Genomic DNA, 26,680 nt, shown 5'->3' on the forward strand with positions numbered 1-26,680 from the left:
TTTTGCAACAAATTATGGTTTGCATTTTTTCCATGATTAAACTATCTGTTGGTCTTATTTGGAAAGTATTCAGATTTTTATACAAATAAGGATGATGAGTTGCACTTCGTTCAATTAAAGTTATAGTGTTATGAAAAAAGCTTAAACATATATATTTATAAATATCATTTTTAAATAGTATAATATAATAGTTCATGTGTCATAATTAAGAACGTGGACATTATAGTTAAGCATTGTTTCTAAAAAAAAAAAAAACATTACAAATATTCATAGATATTCGCTATTAAAATAAATAAATAATATTTAAACGTTTAAAAACGGCTAACCTGTGCATGATATATGTTACTTTTCTCAGCGCATGTCAGAATGGGCCAATCACAGTCGTTTGTGTTTAGATTAGGATTTTCAAAAATCAAAATGGTTAAAAATGGACAAATATACACCAAATTATCTGCCTGGTCGATATTTTGGTAGATCACTAGATTCACTACTCATAAGACAACATTTAAGTTCAATACAAGTTTTTATATGTTTTTGCCCTGACCTGTACAGACTGTTTCACTCCTCTTCACAAATCTTCTCAAAATGGCCAAATTTACACCAAATTATCTGCCTGGTCGATAAAAATACTGTACGCTAAAAAAGTATAATATCCTACTGACTAAAAGGATAGGTGCATGATATATATAAAAATGACAAGTAAAAATATATATATATATATATATATATATATATATATATATATATATATATATATATATATATATATATATATATATATATTACTTTTGCACAAATACAATTTTATTTAAACAAATATTTTCAATAAGAACACGCCCTGAGATTTGAGGGTTCGGGTTTGTGAGCCGCCTCGCCCTCTTGCGGATGCAAAGGTTGTTGCACGTAGCTCCCGCTTTAACTGATCAGCTTGTGATTGGACACTTGTGCAGTGACGTCAGCCAAACAGGAACACGTGTTGTTTCTGGCAGAGGTTCAGTATGGCTGGCAGTTACATGCTTGTTAGAACCACTGTTCAGAGGGTTTACTTGTTAAAAATGTTGAACAATATGTACTGCACCAATGTTATCCAACTTTTTTTGCCATAACACCAACCCCACAGCACCATAAGCAAGGCTCATGCTCCCCTTCATCAACACAAAACCAAAGATGTTTACTAAAGGCTAAATATCACTTATATATACAGTCTATATATATATAAATGTAGAAACTATCATTTCATTTATGATGTTTATTCATCATCAACAATAAAACAAAACCAAGCCAAATGAGCCATGAAATGCACAATTAGAAAACACTAATGCTAAGAGCAGGGGATCTTCTAACTTGGTACTTTGGGAAATATTCAATTTATTTTATCATTACTTTTTCATCATCTTGGTAGAAAGTATATTAACGTATAAACAATTCAAATGTAGGTTAAACTCTCTCTCTCTCTCTCTCTCTCTCTCTCTCTCTCTCTCTCTATATATTGTTAGGCCTGCTTGTTTATTGTTTACGTGCACAATTTGTACTATTTATATGTTTACCTTGATATGTAGAACAAATGCTAAAATTGTACTGTTTCTTTAAGAAAACAGGCAGTTTGTATTATTTTGGTTGAGCACATATTAACAAGAGTGGAGCGGCATGTGTTCTTTATTATTATTACAGTTGAAGTCAGAAGTTTACATACACTTAGGTTGAAGTCATTAAAACAATTTTTTTAACCACAGATTTCAGAAGTCGTTTAGGACATCTACTTTGTGCATGACTTGAGTAATTTTTCCAACAATTGTTTCACTTTATTTGACTATACCATAATTCCAGTGTAGGAGTGGTGGTGGCATAGTGGCTAAAGCACTGAACTGGTAAGCAGAAGATTGCTGGTTCGATCCCCACAGCCACCACCATTGTGTCCTTGAGCAAGGCACTGAACTCCAGGTTGCTCCGGGGGAATTGTCCCTGTAATAAGTGCACTGTGCTGTCGCTTTGGATAAAAGCATCTGCCAAATGCATAAATGTAAAAATACAAATGTAGCTTCAGATAGACTAACTGGAGGTGTACTTGTGGACAGTGGTGGACGAAGTACACATACCACGTACTTGAGTTAAAGTAAAGATACTCAAGGTAAAATATTACTTAAGTAAAAGTAGAAGTGCTGCCTTTAAACATTCACTTGAGTAAAAGTACAAAAGTATTTGCCTTCAAATGTACTTAAGTATCCAAGTACTATGATTTTTTATGGGCATAATGTCCTATTATAATTTGTCACAAGACTCTTGCTTAACTCAGTCTACATGAAGACTAACGTTCCATCCTGATTTATTTCCACTTCCAATACTTCCTATTGGCCCATCTCGTACAAAGTGGTCTGCATAACGAAGGCGTGGGAACACAAACATTGGAGGAATTGGCAAATGCCATACAACTTTGCCACAGATCTTATAGACTTTCCCTTTGCCTCATCTGATGCTCTCCTCAAAATTGTGAGAGACACCCCTCTGTCTGTCTTTCTCTTCCAAGACCTAGGCATACTGAAATTAAAATAAAACATATATAAATTGAACAAATTTTTCTTGGGGTAGGTTGTAACGTTTCATTGTTGTTACAACTAACCCAGAGTCTTGTTGTTACAACTAACCCAGAGTCATGTAGCCATGAACTAGCTCACCTTACAGCTAACAGGCAAAACATTAGCACTAACAACTTGCATGGAAAATATGTACACAGACACACAATAAACATAATACAAGTTTGATGAGTTTAACTACAAAGCAGAAATTCCCATAACAAAAACAAAAAAAGTAAAAAAAGTAACTTTCTTACCTCAAAATTGTTTTTCCACTCTAACTTGTGCTGTGTCTGCCAGAGGGCTCTACTTTATCACATGTGGAATAAGAACTAAACTGAGCATGTGCGAAGTGAATCAGGTGATTTGTAACTAGTTCCTGATTGGACAGATTGGAATTGTTACAACTGACCCGTGTTACAACCATCCCCGGTCTCCCCTACTGTATATATTTTTCTCGAGTGTCTATGGTCATAATTATATATATATATATATATATATATATATATATATATATATATATATATATATATATATATATATATATAGGCTATATATATCAGAGCTATATATATATATATGTATGTGTGTCATGTGCGTGTGTGTATATACACATTATATGTGTGTGTGTGTGTGTGTATATATGTATATATATATATATATATATATATATATAGGCCTATATATATATATATACACATATATACACACACACGCACACACATATACTGTATATATACACACACACTAGCACACACATACATATATATATATATATATATATATATATATATATATATATATATATATATATATATATATATATATATATATATATATATATATATTATATGTTATGGGAGCAGCCAATTTCCCTCCAAAATTAAACACAAAAACGTATTAATGCAGTGTTTCTGCTACTCCCCAGAAAAAAATGCTATTATATGCAAGTCATTTTAGTGTCAACATAATAAGCAATGTACATTATGCGTCAATATTTACCGATAATTGCTGCAATAATAGCTGCTGCTCCCTGCCCCGCTTAAAATCATTGGCAACGCAATTTGTTTGGAACTATTGAGAGCTACACGAATCACGTGACCGCGCGGCGGCGAGATCACTGTCGCAACCGTCTATGTTCGCAACTCTCATATTTAACGGCTCTGGGGTGCGTTTCCCGTACAACGACGTAACTTGCTGCTCCACTACCGTAGTACGATGCACTGTTGAAGAAATCATCTTGCTAGTCACGACTGTTTCCCGAAACTGTATTGTCACAAACTGGTTGATCAACCATGTTGGTTAATGATGTCACACATGTGGTGAAGTAAAAACTACTTTTAATGAATCTGTTTGCGATCGAATTAATGCTAGATGTTTTGCTATAAATTACGGACATGTCATCTGAGGACCATCTCATATTTTTCTCAGTTATTTGCTTTATTTCCAGATTCAATCATAGGCTCGTTCTTACGCACTAGAGCACGTTCACACATGCGCACTCTTCAAAAACGGTGCTTTAAATCTATTGACAAACTAAAAGACATAAAGGACATTTGTATGTCTTCTAAATAAAATATACTGATTGTACTGAATGTCATCTTGCTTATTTGGCCCAAACTAATAATTTATTAAGCCCACATGTTATAATAACAAGAAACTCTGCTTCTAACCACAGGTCGAGAGCTGTCGTTCCAACCACACAACTCTGCGATGCTGTTTGCGAATGTTCGTTGGAACGATGGTTTCGGGAAACACCGACTCGTTGAACTATGATGATAACGACGGAACTTGCGACCATAGTTGGCTAACGATGCTTTTGGGAAATGCACCCCTGGTTCGCGCTTAGTAGATGCCGCCAAGGCAAGTTCAAAACAAAGCGCGCACGTGCTGTACTCTGATTGGTGGCTCGTTTGACCAGTTACGTTTTTATCCACTCATAAATAAAAAGGAACGACTGATTTTGAAAATGTAGTAGAGTAAAAAGTAAGATATTTGACTTTGAAATGTAGTGGAGTTAAAGTAAAAGTCTCCCCAAATTTAACTACTTCAGTAAAGTACAGATACGCAAAAAAGCTACTTAAGTACAGTAACGAATTACATTTACTTCGTTACTGTCCACCACTGCTTGTGGATGTATTTTAAGGCCTACCTTCAAACTCAGCACCTCTTTGCTTGACATCATGGGAAAAATCTAAAGAAATCAGCCAAGACCTCAGAAGAAAAAAAATGGTGGACCTTTACAAGTCTGTTTCTTCCTTAAGAGAAATCCATCCCATTTTGTAGGTTTGATGCATTTATATCACATATAAGCCATTTATTATACATTCAAAAAATATATAAATAAAAAAATATTTTAAAAGCCATTTTTAAACTAACCTTTTTAATGCTTTACATATATTATTAGATATTATATAATATATTATAAATTATTATTCTTAGATTTTTTTAAATGGGTATTTTAGAAGATACACAGTCATGATTGGGGATTTTTTTTTTTTTTACCGGGTCGCAGTATTAATCAATAGTGATATGTTTAATGAAGTTTGGAGAAACTTAACAGCTTTTAAATTATGTGACATTTCCAAATTCAATTTATGAGAGTCGGACTAAAGTCATTCACGAGAGACACCAATGCAACATAAGAGATTAATAAGACAGCAAACTGAAGTTGTAAGTAAACTGACCAAGGCGTCTATATTTATATTAGACAACATCACTTTGGTAATTCTAAGAAGTATTGATATGATCATGTAGTATGTAGGCCTACAATTTTGAACGAATCTTTTATGTGACTCAGAAGAACGAGAAGTCTCGTTTTGTGTTGGCTGCGCATGTGCAATGCGCATAATCCGTTCATTTGTTACGTTAAAACCGCATAGGCGCTGTACAGGAGGAAACAGACATGATTAGTTCATTTTTCAACTATTTTGGTCAGAGTCTTTCGTTGTTATGTCACAAAACGGTGTCACGTGACAAAAGAATAATCAAAGTTTGCGTATGTCGACGTGCTGTGGGGGTTTCGGAAAATGTATCATTTTAATTTAATTAAGCTCAAATGAACGAAATTACTTGAATAAAGATTTGTTCATTTTTGCTGAACGAGACTTAAAGATTCAAGTAAGTAAAATTATCCGATCTTCCCATCACTACCACCATCATTACTTCCTCTAGTTTTCAGATTACAATAAACCTTCAAAATTTAAACAATTTGAAAATGAAACTTTTAAAAACAAATTCTGTAAGTACCTTAAATGGCCAATACTACCTAAAATGAAGGATATTCAGTTTAGGATTATTAATAACGTGTATCCCGCTGCTGAGGTTTTGCGTAAAAGATTCCGTTTTGAAGTAGATCCTTGTGTGTTTTGTTTAGTAGAGCCCGAAACCATTGATCATTTATTTTATTCTTGTCCAGTAATATTGGAATTCTGGCAGGATCTTTTCAGTTGGTTAAACATTGATATCAACACTGATATTCCATCACTAAATTTGTTTCAGATTTTGGTTTATGCAGATGGGTTTTCAAAAAAGTTGTCTTATACTTTGAACATTATTATTACAATGGGTAAATACCATATACACAAAAGTAAGTGGAATAACAGTAAGCCCTCTTTAAATTACTTTAAAAATGAAAGCAAAAATTATTTAGATCTTTAAAACATTTATCCAAAGAGAATCAAACCCTTGAAGAATTGTATAAATCCATGTATGAGTCTCTTTCCTTTTAAGTTTGGTAAGATTTAAATATGTTTTTGTTTTTTTTAATGTTTCCTTGCACCCCCTAGATAATAGTTAATAAATGTTGTTTTGTTTGTTGTTATTGTATGTAATATATACACATATGGACATTTAGGATGGAGATTTAAAAAAAAAAAAAAAAAAGTGTATATTTGTATTTGGCATTTGATTGTTCCCTATTTGTTTTTGTAAATTGGTATTCTTCAATAAAGAGAGAGAAAAAAAAAAATCATTACTTCCTCTCCTTACTTCCAGTGTGAGTTCCGAGTGTACTTCCCGTAACATGCTTCAACCAATCAGAAGCGAGAGTCAGAATCATGGGAAATGTAGTTCACGGAACGTTATACACATTAAAAGTCCTTTCAAAGTAGGGCAACTCGTTCATCCATCCATCCATCCATTTTGATTCTTTGTTTATTTATTTATTAATTGTGCAAATGTGCTTGCAAAGTAAAGAGCTGCTGCTTAGGTTAAGCTGCTTAACTGTATGTTAAGCAGAATATAAACCACAAACTATAAACCAACAAAAACATTTAAATGTTACCTTAATCTTAATTTCAATTTTCTTCAGGTCATGCTAAATAAAAAGAAAGCAGCTCTGCAAATTTTATAATATTTTAATACTATTTACAAATTTATATGTAATATATATTCATATTTAACCGAAGATTTGAATAAAAATATGAACATAAATATATGTATAATGATAAATATAAAATCATGTATATTTATTTTCAACTATGCTTTTACTGTTTTACTTTTGATCTAATATGTCCCACTGTTTGAGTTCTGTAGTTTATGTTTTTTCTCTCTTCTTTTTTTTTCTTATAATTTTTTAAAATATGTATTTTCTCTTACTTTATTTCTGACCTAAGATTGTAATTAAAAGGTGTTCATTCAAATAAGCCCTTAAGGGTTTCTAACCTCTCCTGCACATCTCTTTTCTGTTGTTTATTCTTGCTTTGTTATTTTATACTCACGGTGCTACATAAACTTTTAATTTTTTTATTTACACATTACATTAGTACCAAAAAAAAAAACAACTTTTATTTTGACACATTTCCTGTTGTTTGTTATAGGAAGTAGCGCATTGGCATTTTGTAACGATTTTTGTGAATAAGCATGACAACTCTGCACCGACTGCGTTTGTTTTTAACTCTTCACGGATTTAAACATGCAAACAAAGCCATATCAAACGGACAATGTGTTAACATTACCTCACATTCATGTGTCTCTCCAGCACGAGATCTCAGCTTTCACTGTAAGAACATAAAGGATGATTTTCACTGCACAGCAGCCAAAGGACACTTGCCACTGAACTGCAGTCAGCTGTCAAAGTGTTTCTGCACCATGTCAGTCAAAAGACTCTGTTGGAACTGTGGATCTACTGTGGAATTATTCTTCTGTTCATCCTGTAAAGTGATTCAACCTCCTGAAGACAACACTAATTATTTTGACCTCTTGAACTGGTGAGACTGACTTGTGTTGTTTTAGGCATATATCTGATATTCTCTCTCCTTTTGGTTCCCAATTTACAGCAAGTTCATTAATTCGTCCTATCTTACACAGTTACATGACTCTGTTGTTATTTTTCTAGTGTATTTGGTGCATTACTAAGTAATAAATTACTGTTCATTGAAAAATAAAAGTAAGGGATTACTTGTATTTTTTCAGTATTATAATTACAGTTACTTCTGATGTAATTGTGTTAAATACTTTATAGACTATAGAACAGTTCTGTATAAAACAATAGTGAATTTATCATCTAATGTTAGACATTTAACGTCTAATGCTAAAATGTATGTTTTCTAATTTAACGTTGCCCCTTTAAATTCTTTGGCCAGTTCATGAATAATGTATTTTGATTTTATATGATTTATTTGAAAGAATTAAAAGAACGGTTTCATGTCTATCCTTGTGTTTTTCATCTGGTCGAGGTTGATCAGGGTTTTAGAAAGTAATTAGTAATCCAAATACTTTCAGACAGAGTAATTAGTACAGTAATCTAATTACACTGTAGAAGATGTAATTAGTAGTTAGTGATCCATTACTTTTAGAGAAATTACCCAACACTGATTAGGTGGTAGGGTGGCGATGTTGTTGGATAATTAATCACACACATAAGCAACTGTAAAGTTCTTAAGAAATAAAATATCCGTGTCAGCTTTTGTAACCATCTTGACTGGGAGTTAAAGATCAGAAGTCATGTTTTCAGTTGATGTATGTTGATATGTAATATGTTTTGCTTTCCTCAGTGAACAAGCGTTTTCTGTGGACAACCAAAAACTTCAGAAAAGATTTGTGGAGCTTCAAAGAGTTCTTCATCCTGACAACTTCTGCCAGAAATCATCGGTACTGTATGACAGTGTGACGGTATTATATGAACTTAGTTGCCTGCACAACTTAACAGAGGCTGTAATAGGGTTGTTGATTTGGTAGAATTCTTGTATAACTAATTTAAACAACATACACAAGTCTTGTGTATTTATGATATATGCCGCTCTTATGACATCACATTAAAGGGATATTCCGGGTTCAATACAGTTCAACTCAGTTTACAGCATTTGTGGCATAATGTAAATTTCCACAAAAATATATTTCGACACATCCATCCTTTTCTTTCTGGGTTACAGTTACAGCACTTACAATGGAAGTGAATGTGGCCAATCTGTAAACTGTAAAATTCGCACTGTTTCAGAAGTATAGCCACAAGATGACAGGGTTCTTACAAGGTGCTTGAAGTTCTTGAATTTGGCTATTTCAAATTTAAGTCCTGGAAAACCCTTGAAAAGAGCCCTTTTTACCAAGAGGTCCATAAAACGTTCTTGAATTATAGAACATTTTTAAATACGTTGCTTAAATCATTTTATAAACGTCACGTAGCACCTGTTACTTTTGGCAGCGCTGTTCAGAATGGGCCAATCACAATCAAGTGTTGCTGGAGGGTTTAAAAAATATATTTTATAAAGATACAATTGTGGCAGATTTAACAAGCATGAATCCTTGCAACTATCAGTTTTAATTAAAATATTACTCTCTTAAAAAATTAGATGAGATAGAAAACGTTCTGAGACTTCAATGCAGATCAATGGAGGATTCAGTTTTGTGAGCTGTCTAGCGCCCCCTTGTGTAAAGACAGCATTGTGTCCCACAAAAGAGGTTATTTCTGACAACATTTGGAAAAAACTTTCAAATAGTGGAAAATAAACAAATAAAAGGTATAAATCTATAACCTAACCTTTAATGATATGAAATGGCTTGACTCATTTTAGAGGATATATTTGAAATTGTCAATAGCCTGAATAAAATCCCTGTCCCCTTCTTCTGGTACACCACTTCTATGACATGTAAACCTATTTATGTATATATTGTACTTATTTTTAATAAAAGCATTAGTGTAAGGCCGAACAAGTGTGCAAAAAAGCACAAAAAAAATATTATTAATAATTGAAATAATAAAAAAAAAAGCTTGTCCCCTGATTACATGGCATCGGTGTTATCAATGATAAAACTTTTATTTATGTTTAAAAATAAATTTGTGGAAAATTTTTTTTAAGATCAATGTTCAGAGGCTGCTTAAATATGCATATTGTAATTTATCCCAGAATGTAAAAAAAAAATATTAATTCACATTTTAATATTTTATATTTTCATACAAAAATTATTGGTGTTCATTGCACCCTCAAAATGTAGAGTTGTAACCCATTTAACCCTCATTAGTATTAACCTAGTGTTAACTTGCTTCGTTCATGAAACAAAATTAAATAATAAAAGAAAGAACAACAGCCAAGTTGTCCTTTATGAATAAAGATAATGTCAACATGTTATAACATATTTACCCTCTGCATTTTTAGGAAAAAACTGAACTGAATGGAACATTTCAATATTTTGTAAGTTGGAAAGTCAACATTGTTTGAGAATGAAGCATTTGCAATTTAGGTCAGTTCTTCACATAAATACAGACACTGAGGTTTCAAAATGAATGTAAGTGAATAAAATCTCAAAAGCAGATTATTGTGAAGCTCAAATCCCAATAATATTTAAATGAAGATTTGGTGAGAGGGGGCCTGGGTAGCTCAGAGAGTATTGATGCTGAATACCACCCCTGGAGTCACGAGTTCGTATCCAGGGCTTGCTGAGTGACTCCAGCCAGGTCTCCTAAGCAACCAAATTGGCCCAGTTACTATGGAGGATAGAGTCACATGGGGTAACCTCCTCATGGTTGCGATTAGTGGTTCTCGCTCTCAGTGGGGCATGTGGTACATTTTGTGTGGATTGCAGAGAGTAGCATAAGCCACATGATAAGATGCACGGATTGGCTGTCTCAGAAGCGGAGGGAACTGAGGCTTGTCCTCTGCCACCTGGATTGAGGGAGTAACCGCGCCAACGCAATGATCTACTAAGTAGTGGGATTTGGGCATTCCAGATTGGGAGAAAAAGGGGATAAAAAACAAATACAAAAATGAAGATTTGGTGCATAACGCAGGACATCATGTATTTCAGTTATATCAAACCCTGAAATACATGGGAGCCCTTATTTTGAAATTACGTTCACATGGCTCTGTTACAAAACATGATATGCAATTATTTGCCAAATTAAGCTTTTATAGCATATATGTTCACCAAATGAAGAGATTTGTATATATGTATTTCACCAGATGAGGTTTGATGCGGAATAAGGTTAATTATTATTTACAAGATATAAAGGTGGAGACATGAATATTTTTATATTCTTCCAAATATCTTAATTTATGTTCTGCTGAAGAAAGAAAAGTAATTCACATCTGGAATGGCATCAGGGTGAGTAAGTGATGAAAGAATTTACATTTTTTGGTGAAAATAAAATGAATAAAAATTATTAAAATCTATCGGCGTAGACATTTTCCGATAACTGAGAGTTCCAAAAAATAAATATCAACTCTGATTAATCTTTAAAACCTCAAAAAACTGGCCCTATTCAATTCCATTTTAAGGGCCTCATTGTAACCTCGATTTTTGCTCTTTTTTTATTAAAGGGGCGACAAGTGTGGTAATCAACATAGTGCCACAAATGCTGTTGATTGAGCCGAACTTGTTTTGAATCTTTATTTGATAGACTGTGGAGTATTTGATCTTTTAAACAATAATTTGTCACACCGCTGGACTGTGTAAGTGAATTGCGACATACTGTGTATAAACACTCACCGAACACTTTATTGGAAACACCAAAAAAAAAAATCCAGTGTGCATCAGTTGTTTGGATGGAAACACCTTGTTGATGAGAGGGGTCAATTGAGAATGGCCAGACTGGTTTGAGCTGCCAGAAAGGCTACAGTAACTCAGATAATCCCTCTGTACAATTGAAGTGAGCAGAATGCACAACATGTCAAACTGGCGGATGGGCTACAACAGTAGAAGACCACGTTGGGCTCCTTATTTAGACCATAGTGTTCCTAATAAAGTGCTCGGTAAGTGTATATTAAAGGGGTAGTTCACCCAAAAAAAGAAAATTCTGTAATCATTTACTCACCCTGATGTTGTTCCAAATCCACATGACTTTCTTTTTTGCCCCGTTGAACTCAAAAAGAGATATTGTGCAAAATGTTCACCTCAGTTCCCATACATTTTTGTTGTATGGAAAAAAGTCACAATGAAAGTAAATGTTACTGCGGCAAATCCATATCGGCACATGACTAGGGCTGGGTATCGAGTTCGATACATTTTAGGCACCGACCGAATTGCTCTAAACTATCGAGTATCGAGTCTTGTCGTTCGGTACCAAATTTCGATACCTTAGGGGTTAATCTCGTCAATGTCAGTGATAAGCATGTTGCATGCTTGCTGTGGCCTAATCTAAAAGTGCCTGTGATTGGCTATGTTTATGCATTAAGGAAAAACACTAGTTTACGGTTACGCCCAGGGACGCGGCTCACACGTGAGGCTGTAGTGTGTATGCATCTCAAACCCCATACATGTGAAAGATGTGGAAAAGATCAAAAGTCTGGCTACATTTCACCAGGCTCGATGACAACAGTGCACGATGCAATATTTGCAACAAGATAATTGCTACCAGACCGGCAATACGAAAAATCTGATGAAGCACTTGACAGTGCACGGAATAAACTTAAGAGCAGAAAGTTGCTCCGTCTTCAAATGCAAGAAGACCGAGCCGGTGCAGTCATCCTCTCAGCGTCCTCCTGCCACAGAGCTTCCTTGAACATGCCCACCACGTGTCCTCCAAAACTACTGATGAAGGCAGCGCCGCATTGACTGGGATTCCGGGAGGTAAGGTTAACTTTTAGCAAACAAAACAACAAACAAAATCAGCTAACTTGTAGAGGTACATGCTTTTGTACTTGTTAAATTAATGTTTCTGTGCATGGTGACATTAAACTTGGACCTACCTAATGTTAGATATTGTTCGGATGCAAGGGTGTAACTTTGGTTTGAGAAGTGGGGGGGACACAATGATGTTCTCGATCAAAAAATGTTTTCTATTTGAATCCCATTTCCTCCATTTACATATAGGCTACATTTAGGGACTATGGCGATACAAAATCCAGGAAATGGATATAAAGTTGTTTATCCAAGATGGCGGTGCGGTAGCACGCAGCGGCCACTCCGGATCCACAACGGTGCTATTTTTGTTAAAAAAGCCCGACTTTTGCAACACATGGACATCGGAGCAACCAGTGTTCGTGGTCTACCATCGCCAGACACTACTCAAATATAAGAATCATGCAAAACCAAGCTGCATGATGACCTGCAGGAGGCGCCACGCCGCACTCGGCTTGCTGCGGAGACCAGGCCTCCAGCCCTCGGCGTCGCCTGATGCCGGTGGCCGGGAGAGGACGCCGTAAGCGTGTGCGAGAAAGCGAAGCGCTGAAAGAGGGCGGGGTCCATGCTAGGCTAAAAACAAACCCTAGCCGGCCGGCTCTCCCGCCTATCCTGCTCTCAAATGTTTGCTCCCTGGACAATAAACTGGACTATATCCGACTCCAGCAGGCTACGCAGCGTGAGTTTAGAGACTGCTGCGCCTTTGTTTTCACGGAGACGTGGCTCAGCGACAGAGTTCCGGATGCCGCCATTCAGCTAGACGGGCTCGCCTCGCTTCGCGCCGACAGAAATACAGCTCTCTGCGTAAGACTCATGGTGGTGGCTTGTGTGTTTACATCAACACGAATGGTGCAAGAACTCTATGTTAGTCTCTAGTTACTGTTCATCGCTGTTGGAGCTTGTGACTGTTAGATGCAGACCTTTTATCTACCACGGAATTCACCACTGTTTGCATAACCGAGTTTACATTCCCCAGCGCTAACGCTAAGGAAGCGCTCTGTGAACTGTATGGGGCTATGAGCTAACTGCAGAACGCCACCCCGACGGACTGTTTATTGTCGCCGGAGATTTCAACCATGCAAATCTCAAGACAGTGCTCCCTAAATTCCATCAGTATGTGGACTTTGCAACGAGAGGGGCTAACGCGCTTGATCTTGTTTACACAAACATCCCAGGCGCTGCATCGGGCGGAGCCCCGCCCCCACCTCGCTACTCAGACCACATCTCTGTTATGTTAATTCCAGCATACAGACCGCTCGTCAGACGCACAAAACCGCTTCAGAAGCAGGTGAAAACCTGGCCAGCAGGAGCCATCTCTGCTCTTCAGGACTGTTTTGAGTGTACTGACTGGCACATGTTCAGGGAGGCTGCAACATATGGCGATTCTACCAACTTGGAGGAATACACAGCATCAGTGACCAGCTACATCAGCAAGTGCATTGATGATGTCACTTTCTCCAAGACCATCACCACACGCCCAACCAGAAGCCGTGGATGACTGCGGAGGTGCGACGCTGCTGAGGTCCCGAGACTCGCCTTCAGAGCAGGCGATAAGGCAGCCCTAAGAACAGCTAGGGCCAAACTGTCACGGGCAATCAGAGAGGCAAAGCGCCGACACGCCCAGAGAATCCACAGTCACTTCCAGGACAGCGGTGACACGCGCGCATGTGGCAGGGCATCCAGGCCATCACCAACTACAGGACAACATCAGTTGCTCTGTGACAAAGATGCCTCCCTTCCAGATGCGCTGAACGACTTCTACGCCGGTTTGAAGTGCAGAACGACGTGATGGCGAGGAAGTCCACCCTCCTCCCAATCCACCAGGTGCTCTGTCTTACCACGGCAGATGTGAGGAAAACTCTCACGTAGAGTCAACCCACGGAAGGCTGCTGGACCAGACAACATTCCTGGCAGAGTGCTCAGAGGATGTGCAGACCAGCTAGCAGATGTTCTTACCGACATCTTCAACATCTCTCTGAGCAGCCGCTGTTCCAACGCGCTTCAAGGCCACCACCATCATCCCCATGCCAAAGAAGTCTTCAGTGTCCTGCCTCAACGACTACCGTCCCGCCGCGACTTACACCCATCATCATGAAGTGCTTCGAGAGGCTCGCCATGAGGCAGATTAAGACCCAGCTGCCCCCTCACTAGACCCACTGCAGTTTGCGTGATCGCTCAAACCGCTCAACGGACGATGCCATCACCACAACCCTCCATCTGGCCCTCACCCACCTAGACAATAAGGACTCATACGCTCGAATGCTGTTCATAGATTTCAGCTCAGCATTCAACACAATCATTCCCCAGCACCTGATTGGAAAGCTGAACCTGCTGGGCCTGGACACATCCCTCTGCAACTGGATCCTGGACTTCCTGACTGGGAGACCTCAGTCAGTCCGATCGGGAACAGCATCTCCACCACCACCACACTGAGCACTGGGGCCCCCAGGGCTGTGTGCTCAGTCCACTGCTGTTCACTCTGCTGACTCACGACTGTGCAGCAATGCACAGCTCGAATCACATCATCAAGTTCGCCGATGACACGCACCGCGGTGGGTCTCATCAGCAAGAACAACGAGTCAGCATACAGAGAGGATGTGCAGCGGCTGATCTAACTGGTGTAGAGCCAACAACCTGTCCCTGAATGTCGACAAAACAAAAGAGATGGTTGTTGACTTTAGGAGAGCACAAGGTGAACACACTCGCTGAACATCGACGGCTCCTCTGTGGAGATCGTCAAGAGCACCAAATTTCTTGGTGTTCACCTGGCGGAGAACCTCACCTGGTCCCTCAACACCAGCTCTATCACCAAGAAAGCCCAGCAGCTGCCTCTACTTTCTTCAAGGCTGAGGAAAGCACATCTCCCAACCCCCATCCTCACTACATTCTATAGAGGGACTATTGAGAGCATCCTGAGCAGCTGCATCACTGCCTGGTTTGGGACTTGCACCGCTTCGACCGCAAAGCCCTGCAGAGGATAGTGAGGACAGCTGAGAAGATCATTGGGGTCTCTCTTCCTCCATCAAAGACATTTACAAAAAACACTGTATCCAAGAAGCAACCAGCATTGTGGATCGACCCCACACACCCCTCACACAAACTCTTTACCCTCCTCCCGCCTGGCAAGAGGTACCGAGCATTCGGGCCCTCACGGCCAGACTGTGTAACAGCTTCTTCCCCAAGCCATCAGACTTCTCAATACTCAGAGACTGGTTTGACACACACGTGTCCTGAGTTGCACTTTAATAACTGTCACTTTATAACTGTCTGCTACCTCAATAACTGCTATGTGCATAGAACATTATCTCATAGTATGTTATGTTTACATTTTTAGAAACTGTCATCTTTTTGCACTACTGAGTACTGGTCGGCGCTGCACCGTCTATTGTCCTGTTCATTGTCAGTAATTTGTTGTACTGTCCCGTACTTTTTGCACATGTTTGCACGTGCACTTTATATAGGTAGTTTATATAGGTATTTTATTTCGTTGTGTAGTCTCATGTGGTCCTATGTTGGTCCTTTGTTGTTTTTATGTAGCACCATGGTCCTGGAGGAACGTTGTCTCGTTTTGCTGTGTACTGTACTAACTGTATATGGTTGAAACGACAATAAAAACCACTTGACTTGACTTGACTTGACTTATAATGATAAATTTTGCCAAAAAGAATAATAGGCTACTAAACTATATATAAGAAAAATATGTCTTACCTTATTTATTGTTTAATAGCCAAGACTTGAGAGAATCATTTTATAAAGTCAAAAATACTTTTAAACAAGAAACTAAATCATCAGTAGGAGGCTGCAGGCTGAACGTCTTAATGAGTGAGTCATTTATTCAAACGATTCATTCAAACTGCTGATTTGTTCAGGAATTAGGCATTTATATGGGTCATTGAATCTTTGACTCAACCGATTCGTTCAAAACGCTGAATCATTCAGTAATGAAAACACTTTACGTGTTCCTGTGAGAGTCAATATAGCGTATAAAATGTAAGTGACTTAATATTATTTCCTTGTTTATTTAACTGTCATATGAAATTGGTGTCACATGGTGGTATTCCACACTCTTGGTCGTGTGATGTTGCTTAACTGTATAAATATAAAAACTCTACATGAATTTTTACTGCTGTTCACTGAATTTCTGTGTGCTGCGCTCATTTGTTTTCATTTCTCCTCATGAGGCGGGATCCTAAACAGCACAACCTTGTTACCGTCGGACAGTCAGCGGCTGTTTGCTACGGAAGCGTATTGCATTCACTTGAGAAAAAAAATCTACTCTGTTTTTCTGAATGAACGACTTAATTATCTCAGAATTACGAGATAATTTTTCATGGAAAAAAGTTTTTGCTCTGTTTTTCTGAATTAACGACTTAATTATCTCAGAATTATGAGATCATTTTTCATTAAAAAAATATTTTGTTCTGTTTTTCTGAATTAATGAGATCCCTCAAAATCCTGCCAGGAGCTCTATGGGAGCTAATGTGAAAATGTATTAGTTCATCGACAACCACAGAACTTGCTATTATATTAATTACAGATACAAATTTGATTATTTATATTAAATTATTCTCTTTGTAAAATAAAAACAAATCAATACAATAGCTTATAAAACATCACCAATGTGTATTTCAATGCATAGTAAAAACATTAGACATGTATGAAACACATATAGGCCAAACCCAAAATGGCCAAAACAGTTAATAAAGAATATGAACATTCAGCTAAACTGTGGGAAAACGAACTGATTTAGAAAGCAATATTTGTTTTACTGTGAGCAAAAATATCATGCTGTAAAACTATAATGAAAATAATATGCTATAAAATCATTATGAACGAATTCTCCTAAAAGTGGGCTCACTTGAACAAAAAAGGGGCCCCTTTTAGGAGAATAATTTAATATAAATAATCAAATTTGTATCTGTAATTAGCTACAATAGCAAGTTCTGTGGTTGTCGATGAACTATTACATTTTCACATTCATTAGAATTAAAATTTCGTGTCCTGGTGTTTATTATTAATATAACAGATTCATTTATTCATGGATTTTGATTCCAGTGGCGGCTACATATGGATTGTTTCCAATTTCCAATAACTCCAGAGCGTTGTAAAGTCCAAAAGTCAACATGTTTTGAAAAAGGATAGATGTAATAATTTCCAAAATTCACAACATGTTTTTATCTAACGAAATATTCCGCCTCAATCCATGTTTGTTGGCGTTTAGACTTTCAAAACCATTTTCACTGTGGTGGAAAAAACTTGCTGTACACAAAGCGAGGCACGCACCTTCCGGGGCAGTCTAGCTAATATATAATATAGGCTATATAGGCCTATGTATGTATATAGTCTAGCACTATTATATATTACAAAAAAAGATCAGTATTATGTAGGACTATCTCATGTCGCTTAGCGCTCCATTTAATCCATATTATTCTATTTTATTCAATACATTTTTAGGGTGATGACGCCATAAAATATGACGACAGACATTAGAAGCTTCATTCTAAAACCTCAATAGAAGTTTCGAATGTAAATATGACATGACATTTGGTACAGTCTAGTATGAACGGTCAGAATGACCGCTATGGCCATTCTAGTAGTTATAGAATTCGGTAGTTCTCGTGTTAAATGCAAGTACAAGTCTATTGCTTGATTAGTGTCCTTTGGAAGATCAAAGCGTGTCTCAGCCATGACAGTATTACAAATGTCATAGACAGTAATGTCTTTGTATTGAAGGCCAAGTTTAAAATATATCTCTATAAATTCATGCGATCCAAGTCTCAGACGACTATACAAAGTAAAATAAAACCGGATTAAACTTGAAAGGCGGGACATGTTTACTTCCATGCAATCCAGCTAAAATAGAGCTCCTGGCAGGATTTTGAGGGATCTCATTAATTCAGAAAAACAGAACAAAATATTTTTTTAATGAAAAATTATCTCGTAATTCTGAGATAATTAAGTCAGTTAATTCAGAAAAACAGAGTAGATTTTTTTTCTCAAGTGAATGCAATACGCCTCCGTAGTTTGCGGATTGCGTAATGTCGGCAGATATTTTTTTAAAATTAACTTACATTTTAAATGAACAAATATTGTAAGTGAACAACAATAGCTCAAGTTTAGAAAAACATTTATTATTAAGACTTTAAAAAATATTTCTGCATCTGAGTATAATGAGTTGAGTTGAGAATAACAATAAACTAGCAGCCAGAGTCCGCTTGTCATACATTGCTGACAGAAAACGCTGCGGTTTAAAGTGGACTCGTTTTCATGGTACACAGAATGTTCTAGGGCTAGGCAACATTAAATGTTTAGCTAACAGTTTGAAGTTACCTAGCAACAATGTATGTTAACGTTAGCTCAGTCAATGTTAGTATCAACAGGTGTAGACAAAATAAAAATTACCCTGACCTGATCTAATTTACTGAATCAACCAACTCACATCTCCTTTCTTTTTTTTCATCCATGAAGATATTAAAACCTGTTGCTGGCGTTTCATGACTGACTACTGCGATACCGGCTGCTCAGTAGAACTTTCAGTGCGCTTACAGTTACACTATTAAGAGTGTGCACGAGACGTTCCTGCCTGTCTCTGTCAATGCGCGCGTCCACGTACAGGCACGCAGACGCGCGCATTGACAGAGACAGGCAGGATGTCTGTATTCTGCTCGGTCCTGCTCCTCCGTGGCGATGACGGCGCGCGGTTAAAAAAAATAATAACAAACGAATTTGAAAGTGGGGGGGACACGAACGGGATTTTGAAAAGTGGGGGGGACATGTCCCCCTGTCCCATAGGAAATTACGCCCGTGTTTGGATGTATGGCTATAGATAGCTAGCGAAATCGATGCTAAAAATGCTTTATGGTTGACAGTAACTGATCAAGTTTAACATACATTAAACTAGTTATCTTTTTATAAACCGTACTTATCCTTAAGGTTGGCTGAATTAACAGTTTAGCTTTCTTGTTTTTTTCTCTTCACATTCATGTTATAGCCTCTGCCCCTGCCGATCCTGGCATGACAAGACCAGAAGGCTCAGGAGATGAGTCTTTGAGACTGTAAAAAAAGTCAAAACTGAAAAAATAAAACCAGTTTTTTGAGGTAATATTTGTAATCTTGTTAAAATGGATTTCATAAAATTGGTATCAGAAAAAAAGGATCGTTTAGGAACCGGTATCGAAGTCAAGATATTGATATCTAAATTTTTTGAACGATACCCAGCCCTAATTGTGAAGCTCCTGTTCTACCCGCTCCATTCGGGACTCGAACCGGGGTCATGGGAGGCGGGTGCGCTAACAAGGAGGCTAAAAGCTACAGCCTCTAGCGTCAGTCGCTAGTACATCTCTTGAGGTCTCTGGCCTCTCTCTGGTCTCTGGTTACATATGCATGAAGTAATTATTCCTTAATTCACACTGGTGTCCTGGCAGAGGAACCACAGGTGTAGTTGAACATGTTCCACTAATGTCTGACAACCAAAATGTGTCCAAATACATTTTGTCTTAATTTTGAACATTATACGTATTGTTTTTATTTTGTATTATTTATTTAAAACCTTGTTTTTGTCAAATGTTTTGCTTGTGTCTGTGCTATAGCTCTCCCTCAAATAAATACCGCTGGTTTAAAATTTTGTTATATGATACAAAGACATTCATCTATATTTTTATGTGTGGCTTATATGTCCAAGTTCTGTATCTTTTGGGGCATCTGAATGTAGCTTTGTAAATTCATGCAATTTGTGCCTGTTAAGGCCTGATGAAATTGTGTAGCCAGCAAGAAGAATGTCTTTAATTTGGAATTACTTTGTAATCTGATTCTTTTTACAGAAAGAGCAGGAATATTCAGAGAGACAATCAGCGCTGGTGAACAAAGCTTACAGAATGCTACAAAAACCTTTGAGTCGGGCTGTCTACATGGTATGCTATTCACACAAAACAATTACTTGAATAAACATCTACTTGGATAAGCATATTTTTTTCAGTTTCTGAGTTCAAAGTATTTTTTTATTCAACGTGCAAGGTGCTTGTCATTTTAATTAATGCATCCTTTTTTCATTGAAAATGCTATTATTGTTTTTCAGAAAATGTATCAAACAAAATGTTTTATTTCTATGGACTTTTTTCCTGTGAAAAAGATTTCACATTTTTATAATCTCAGACCCATACAGTGTATATATATTGCTGTTTATACAATGAGGTCCAAAGGTCTGAGACAGTATAGTTTTGTACTATTGGCATGTAGCTATTTCCCCTTTTTAATATGTTTGTTCTGCCTTAGCTGAAGCTGCAAGGGATTTTGCTGGAGGAGGGTACGGATGCCACCGCGGACCCTCAGTTTCTCTTGGAGATCATGGAGATCAACGAGAGCCTAGAAGAGACGCAGGGCCAGGACGAGATCAATGCTATCGGGCAGTCGGTGCGAGGTGTGTAGAAAAGAAGCTCCAACAGGAAGTGAGGGTAGAAATATTACTCTGCGCCCTCATATGTACTGTAGACTTGTTTACATGACTCCTTACAGAAGTTAATTTCATCTGAAAGGTTTTGTGATTTTATGTTTGTGTTTTGATTGGTTGACTCACTGTTAGATAAGTACAGTTGTGTTTGTAAAGTGTGACATTTTATGAAACTATAGTAGAGGTCTGCTGTTTAGATATTTATTTACCTAATTTGTTCACCAGAGAAACTGAAAGACTTGACTGAACAGCTGAATTCTTCACTGAACAAAGGTATTTTTCTCTTTTTTTTTCTTACCAAATTTGACTGAAATTCACTGCCAAGGCTGTTCCCGCATGCACATTTAATTGGTATGCGTGTGGAAAAGCTGTTTTTATGTTTACTTCACAAATCTCTTTTCACAGGGGATCTGCGGACCGCCAAAGACCTCCTGACCCTAATGAAGTACTTCACAAATATAGAGGAAAAGGTGAAAGAGAGACTTGCTGAGGGTTGGTAAGGGAGTGTAAATAAATGTAAACTTCCTTAATTCGTCAGCCACAACTCACTGTAAAATGTCATCCTTTTGCTCTGACATTTTGATAGCACTTTTTAATGTTTTAATGCATGTTTTTTGGTTTATTGTTGCATTGTTGTTTAATAAATTGAATAAAATACATTTATTTTAATTCACTGTCAAAGCTCTTTTGTGAGAAGGGTAAGAAAAAAGAAAATTAGTGCTTACCCATGCAAAACTCATTACAATGATGTTACAATCTTATAGGGATAGTTCACCCAAAAATGTAAATCATCTCATTATTTACACACCTTCATGCCATCCCAGATGTGTATGACTTTCTTGCTTCTGCAGAATTGAATGGTGATCAGACCTTTTGTAGCTCTAAAAATCACATAAAGGGAAAAAGAAAAGTAACCAATATGACTCCAGTGCTTTAATCTATATATTCAGAAGTGATATAATAAGTGTAGGTAAGAAAAAAAAAAACTATATTTAGTTCCTTTTATTATGCTAAATCTCCACTTTAATTTTCAGATTCCAGATGTAAAAGTGAAAGTGGAGATATAGAGTCAAATAAGGACTTAAATTTGATCGGTTTCACACCCAAAACCTTTATATGTGTTCTGAAGATATGGATTCAACTACTGGAGTCTTATGGATTACTTCTGTTTTCTTTATGTGATTCTTGGAGCTACAAAGATCTGATCTTAATTTACTTGCATTGTATGGACCAACAGAGCTGATATATTGTTCTAAAATATTTGTTTGTGTTCTGCTCAAGAAAGAAAATCGTAAACATGTAGTAAATGATGAGAGAATTTTCATTTTTGGGTGAACTATCCCTTTAATTGTGGTTGCTAGGGCATTGCAAAGTGGTTGCTAGGTTGTTCTGGGTGGTTGCAGCAGTAGTAGTGGCGCTTGCCATAGCAACCCCACTAATAACAATTGAAAACTTTCTCTTGGACAGCATGAGGAAGATCTTTTAGTGTGCCACTTTGTACAGCTACGTACAGTGTGGTGTGAATTAAATTACTTAATAACATGCGTATCGATCCAGGCTTTATGAACGTATGTGCTTATGTGAAAGAGCAAGTGAGAAAGAAAAAAGGTGTGTGTGTTTGAACTAAAAATACCTCCTTTGAACTGCAGAGGGAAGTATGCTACTTCACCATAGAAGATGTTGGTGGATATTCCTCTTGTACTGAATAGCACCTCTTGAGGTGATGTTATATTACTGGGTCTAACACTCTAATAATGCATATGAAAAAAATGTTTTCATGCTCTTATTTGTGCTTTTTATTGCGCTTATTTGTTTACTTGTTTATTCCTTCAAACAGAGTTTTTACAGACGGGTGTTTGCTAAGGCATGCATCACTATTACTATGATGCCTCAAATAAGCCTGCGGCTTATGTAAGATTTAAGATTTGGACCTGATGGAGAAGTTCTAGGAAATATCTTGGAAGCAGAATATCATAGAGACTTGCAGGTGGGTTCTTTTGACTTGGGCCAGTAACCACCTAGCAACCAATCAAAACCCCAGCAACCATGCTAGAAACCACTCTGAACAGCAACCACAGCAACATGATATAAACCAATCAGTACCCCTAGCAACCAAACATGATGAAAACCAACCACCTAGCATCATGGTGGCATTATTTGCACAGGCAAGCACCACTCAAATTATATACAGACTTTGGCCAGCAAGTAACTACTTAGCAAACACTCAGAATACCCTATCAACTGGATAGCATCATGCTAGAAACCACTCAGAACACCCTTGCAACTGCATAGCAACACCGTAGAAACCACTCAGAACACCTTATCTTCCACATAGCAACACGACATAGCAACATGCTAGAAACCACTCAGAAGAACACACTAGAAACCATTCATAACCCGTATGAAGCATCTACATGTTTCCATTGATAATGGTAGAAATTTTTTTGGGGGGCGGGGGTTACCTTTCCCCATCCCCCTGGAATTTAATTCTGGAATTGTATGACACAACGGCATACATGTACAGGGACCGGACGAAAAAAGACATCGCTTGGAGGAAAGTGTGTTCTTCGTGTTGTATGTGAACGCACCATAACAGGTAAAAGAGCCACTTGTCCATTTTTAGATTCAGACATCTCTTGTCAATCAAATTGAGAATGCTCATGTGCATTAGCTAGACAAGCTGGGAAAACAGCCTTTTTTAAGAATAATCTAGGGTAAAGAAACACAATTTATGATACCAGTGTTGTCAGATTTTACTGCTGATTTGAGATGTTCTTTGATCATAATCTGACCAACCATTTTGGAGTTTGAGTTCTCTCCCCATTCAAGTAGATTGGAGCTGCACTTGTATGCCACTTGTTTACATGGAATAATAGCTGCTCAGCCATCGAGTGGACTGACTTGCTTTGAAAGGGACTGTGTGTTAACGAACCCCCTTTTAGAACTAAAAATCATGGTGACTTTGCGGCTTTGTGACTCAAGTTTTGTGTAAGCTGGCACTGTAGAAATGATCATAATATAAAGTGAAAGTTTAGCTGCATTATCAAATCAGAGGCAAATAAACAATGCCAGAGGATTCATTGGAGATTATAAAAACAATTTAGACATGCCAGTTAGCATTTAATCATCAATTTAAACCATGTAATGCCACTGGAGAAGTGCCCTGTGTACATCTCGCTGAATACATGACTAGACTTTCTTGTTTATTAAGTCAAGAACGACAACGCCACGTTCCCAAGTTTCTCTAAGCGGAGACAGTGATTCCTCCACATGTAGATGTGCTGTGAATAAAACCACAGCCGCCCACTGCAGTCGGAGAGAGAGGGAGAAGTGTGGCTATCTGATTATTATTCATCCCATAATCGGAAAGCATCTACAGCCCCTGCCAAATTAATGGGAAAACCTGATCGACCAATTGTGAAGCTACTGCCGTCTGCACATTTTCTTTGGAATTGGGTTTGAAAGAGATGCATGAGAAATGGAGGGTGAAAAGGGAAGAGGAAAACAAGAATCAGACCTACAGCAGTGGGGAAATTGACTTTGAAAGAATATGGAAAAATGGGCAAGGATGCTTTCAAATAAGGGCGAGTTTGTTTAGCTGGTGTTAAAGGGAAAGTTCACACCCCAAAAACGTACATTTACTTACCCACATGTCGTTCTAAACCCATATGACTTTCTTCTTTATTGTCACTTCATTTTTAATTAAGCTATAGACACAACTTTTTTGTGTTTCCCAGGTTTTGGCCTCTATATATTAAAAATTTGCTGGTGTTTTATTCTTGGCTTGTAAATGCCTGACATAGACTGAAATGTTGCTGTGATAATACATGATTTAATAGTAATTCAATTAAGTACATTGAGTAATAAATAATAAATAAGTAATAATAAATAATAAGTAAGTTTTGCAAGCAACATCAGTGTGCAGGAATTTTGCCTATTTATACGGCAATACATTTTAGAACTTATAAACCACAATTTTTTTCAAAATACTTTAATGAAATGTCTATGTTTTCTACATCAGTTCAAGGACCCCCTGCAGTACCAACTTTATGAACCTTCATGGTCGAAAACCCATATTAGATACAGTAGATAGACATGCTAACAGATGAGAAATGTATATCAACTTACATGATTAATCATCTAGACAGGATTTAAAGGACCCTCCTTGTGCAACCTTACAAATGCTAATGTGATATTTCCCCTTAGCACTGTATAACTTATCTGCTGTTTGATGCCCTCTATTAATAAGCATTAATATTACATACAGACCTGCTAATTATTTAATCGTTCCCAGAATTGTTCTACTCAATTTGAGCATGTCAAGTGAACATATGAATCGCTTGTCCTCTTATGGTGCGAAGTGAGCGTTTCGCACGGTGCAATTACATACAAAGTCAATGCAAAGATGCGAATGGACCGGGCGGCACAAATGAAGCGAATGGCATGACTCGAACATGCAAAATCGCTTCATTCGCTTCAATCGCGTATTCACAAGAGTTTATATTTTTCAACTTGAGCGAGAAATCCGCATGACGTGTTGTCACGAAAGCCTATCAGCATTGAGATTGTCCGGACGTCACTGACGTACTGACGTAGTAGCAAAAGAAATCTGGAAAAATGGATGAAAACTTTTTTAGCGGTGTGTGGGCACCCGGAATCGTATGACACAACGGCATACATGTACAGAGACCGGACGAAAAAAGACATTGCTTGGAGGAAAGTGAGCGAGGAAGTTGGACTACCTGATAAGTTCTGAAAATATGCGCGTCTACTTGATTCCAGCTATTGGTTGTACTTTACCATGAACCAAGTTGTAGAAGCCTCTCCTCCTGTCCTTTTCCGGAAGAGAAGGGGGAATACTCGCGGGTTCGCGTTACACTCGAGAAACACAAATTTATAATCCAGCGGTCAAACTCACGTTGAGCAATGCGAAGCAAAAAGTTTCTTTGCGTTGTATGTGAATGCGCCATTACGCTTTGCATATGAACACAGCTGAAACGGGAAATTGGTCTTAATTGATGTGAAAAGTCAAGAGTCATGGTTGGCCAACAGATATGAGGATTAGACCATTATTACTAGTTTAGAGGTGAATAGAATTAAAAATAATAGAATAGAACTAGATTTGCTTTTCCAGAAGGAAATACCAGTTCTATCGGGAAGACACGCAGGCTTGAGTGAAGTTTGAGATGCCATTTATTTGATAGATGTATAATGGGAGGTGATGTCTCTCTCTTTGGCGTAGGCCCCGTCCGGCAGTCTGAGGGAGTTGTACCCGGAACCGTCATGTCCTGCCGGAGATAGGAGGCAGGGGCGAGGAGCCTACCCCCCTGCGGGACAGGGCTCAACTGGTGGTGGTGGGGAGGTGGAGGTTGCAGTGTTAGCACACCGAAACAGCAATGTGATAGATTGTGAGCGGACTTGTAAAGCAATGGCTTACGTGCGATTGGCTAGGAGTTATCCAGCTAATGATGTACACTACGCTCCACTTCCATTTCTTGCAAAGTAGCACTAGAATTGTGTTCAAGTTTGTTCAAATTTAGTTTGAAAATATTTAAATGACATCAATGTTGTTGATTAGATTTTGAATGTAGGACACACTTTAAATGTA

At 37.5% G+C, this 26,680-nt stretch overlaps 1 protein-coding gene across 2 annotated transcripts; it reads left to right on the top strand.

Annotated features, from left to right (window-relative positions):
* Window positions 1-7,388: 7,388 nt before the first annotated feature.
* On the top strand, window positions 7,389-21,673 carry LOC127643306 (iron-sulfur cluster co-chaperone protein HscB-like). Of its 2 annotated transcripts, none has more exons than XR_007970478.1 (6): window positions 7,389-7,780; window positions 8,567-8,663; window positions 20,447-20,536; window positions 20,898-21,070; window positions 21,298-21,345; window positions 21,478-21,563. XR_007970478.1 is itself a non-coding variant. In XM_052125988.1 (6 exons), the coding sequence occupies exons 1-6, from the start codon at window positions 7,434-7,436 to the stop codon at window positions 21,570-21,572; spliced, it is 822 nt and encodes a 273-aa protein (XP_051981948.1). In that variant the 5' UTR covers window positions 7,389-7,433; the 3' UTR covers window positions 21,573-21,673. The 2 variants fall into 2 exon arrangements, 1 of the variants encoding a protein (XP_051981948.1); XM_052125988.1 differs by having other exon boundaries at window positions 20,898-21,042; window positions 21,478-21,673.
* The last annotated feature ends 5,007 nt before the right edge of the window (window positions 21,674-26,680 follow it).

This window comes from Xyrauchen texanus, chromosome 4 (assembly GCF_025860055.1).
Source record: "Xyrauchen texanus isolate HMW12.3.18 chromosome 4, RBS_HiC_50CHRs, whole genome shotgun sequence".
Classification (NCBI taxonomy): Eukaryota; Metazoa; Chordata; class Actinopteri; order Cypriniformes; family Catostomidae; genus Xyrauchen; species Xyrauchen texanus.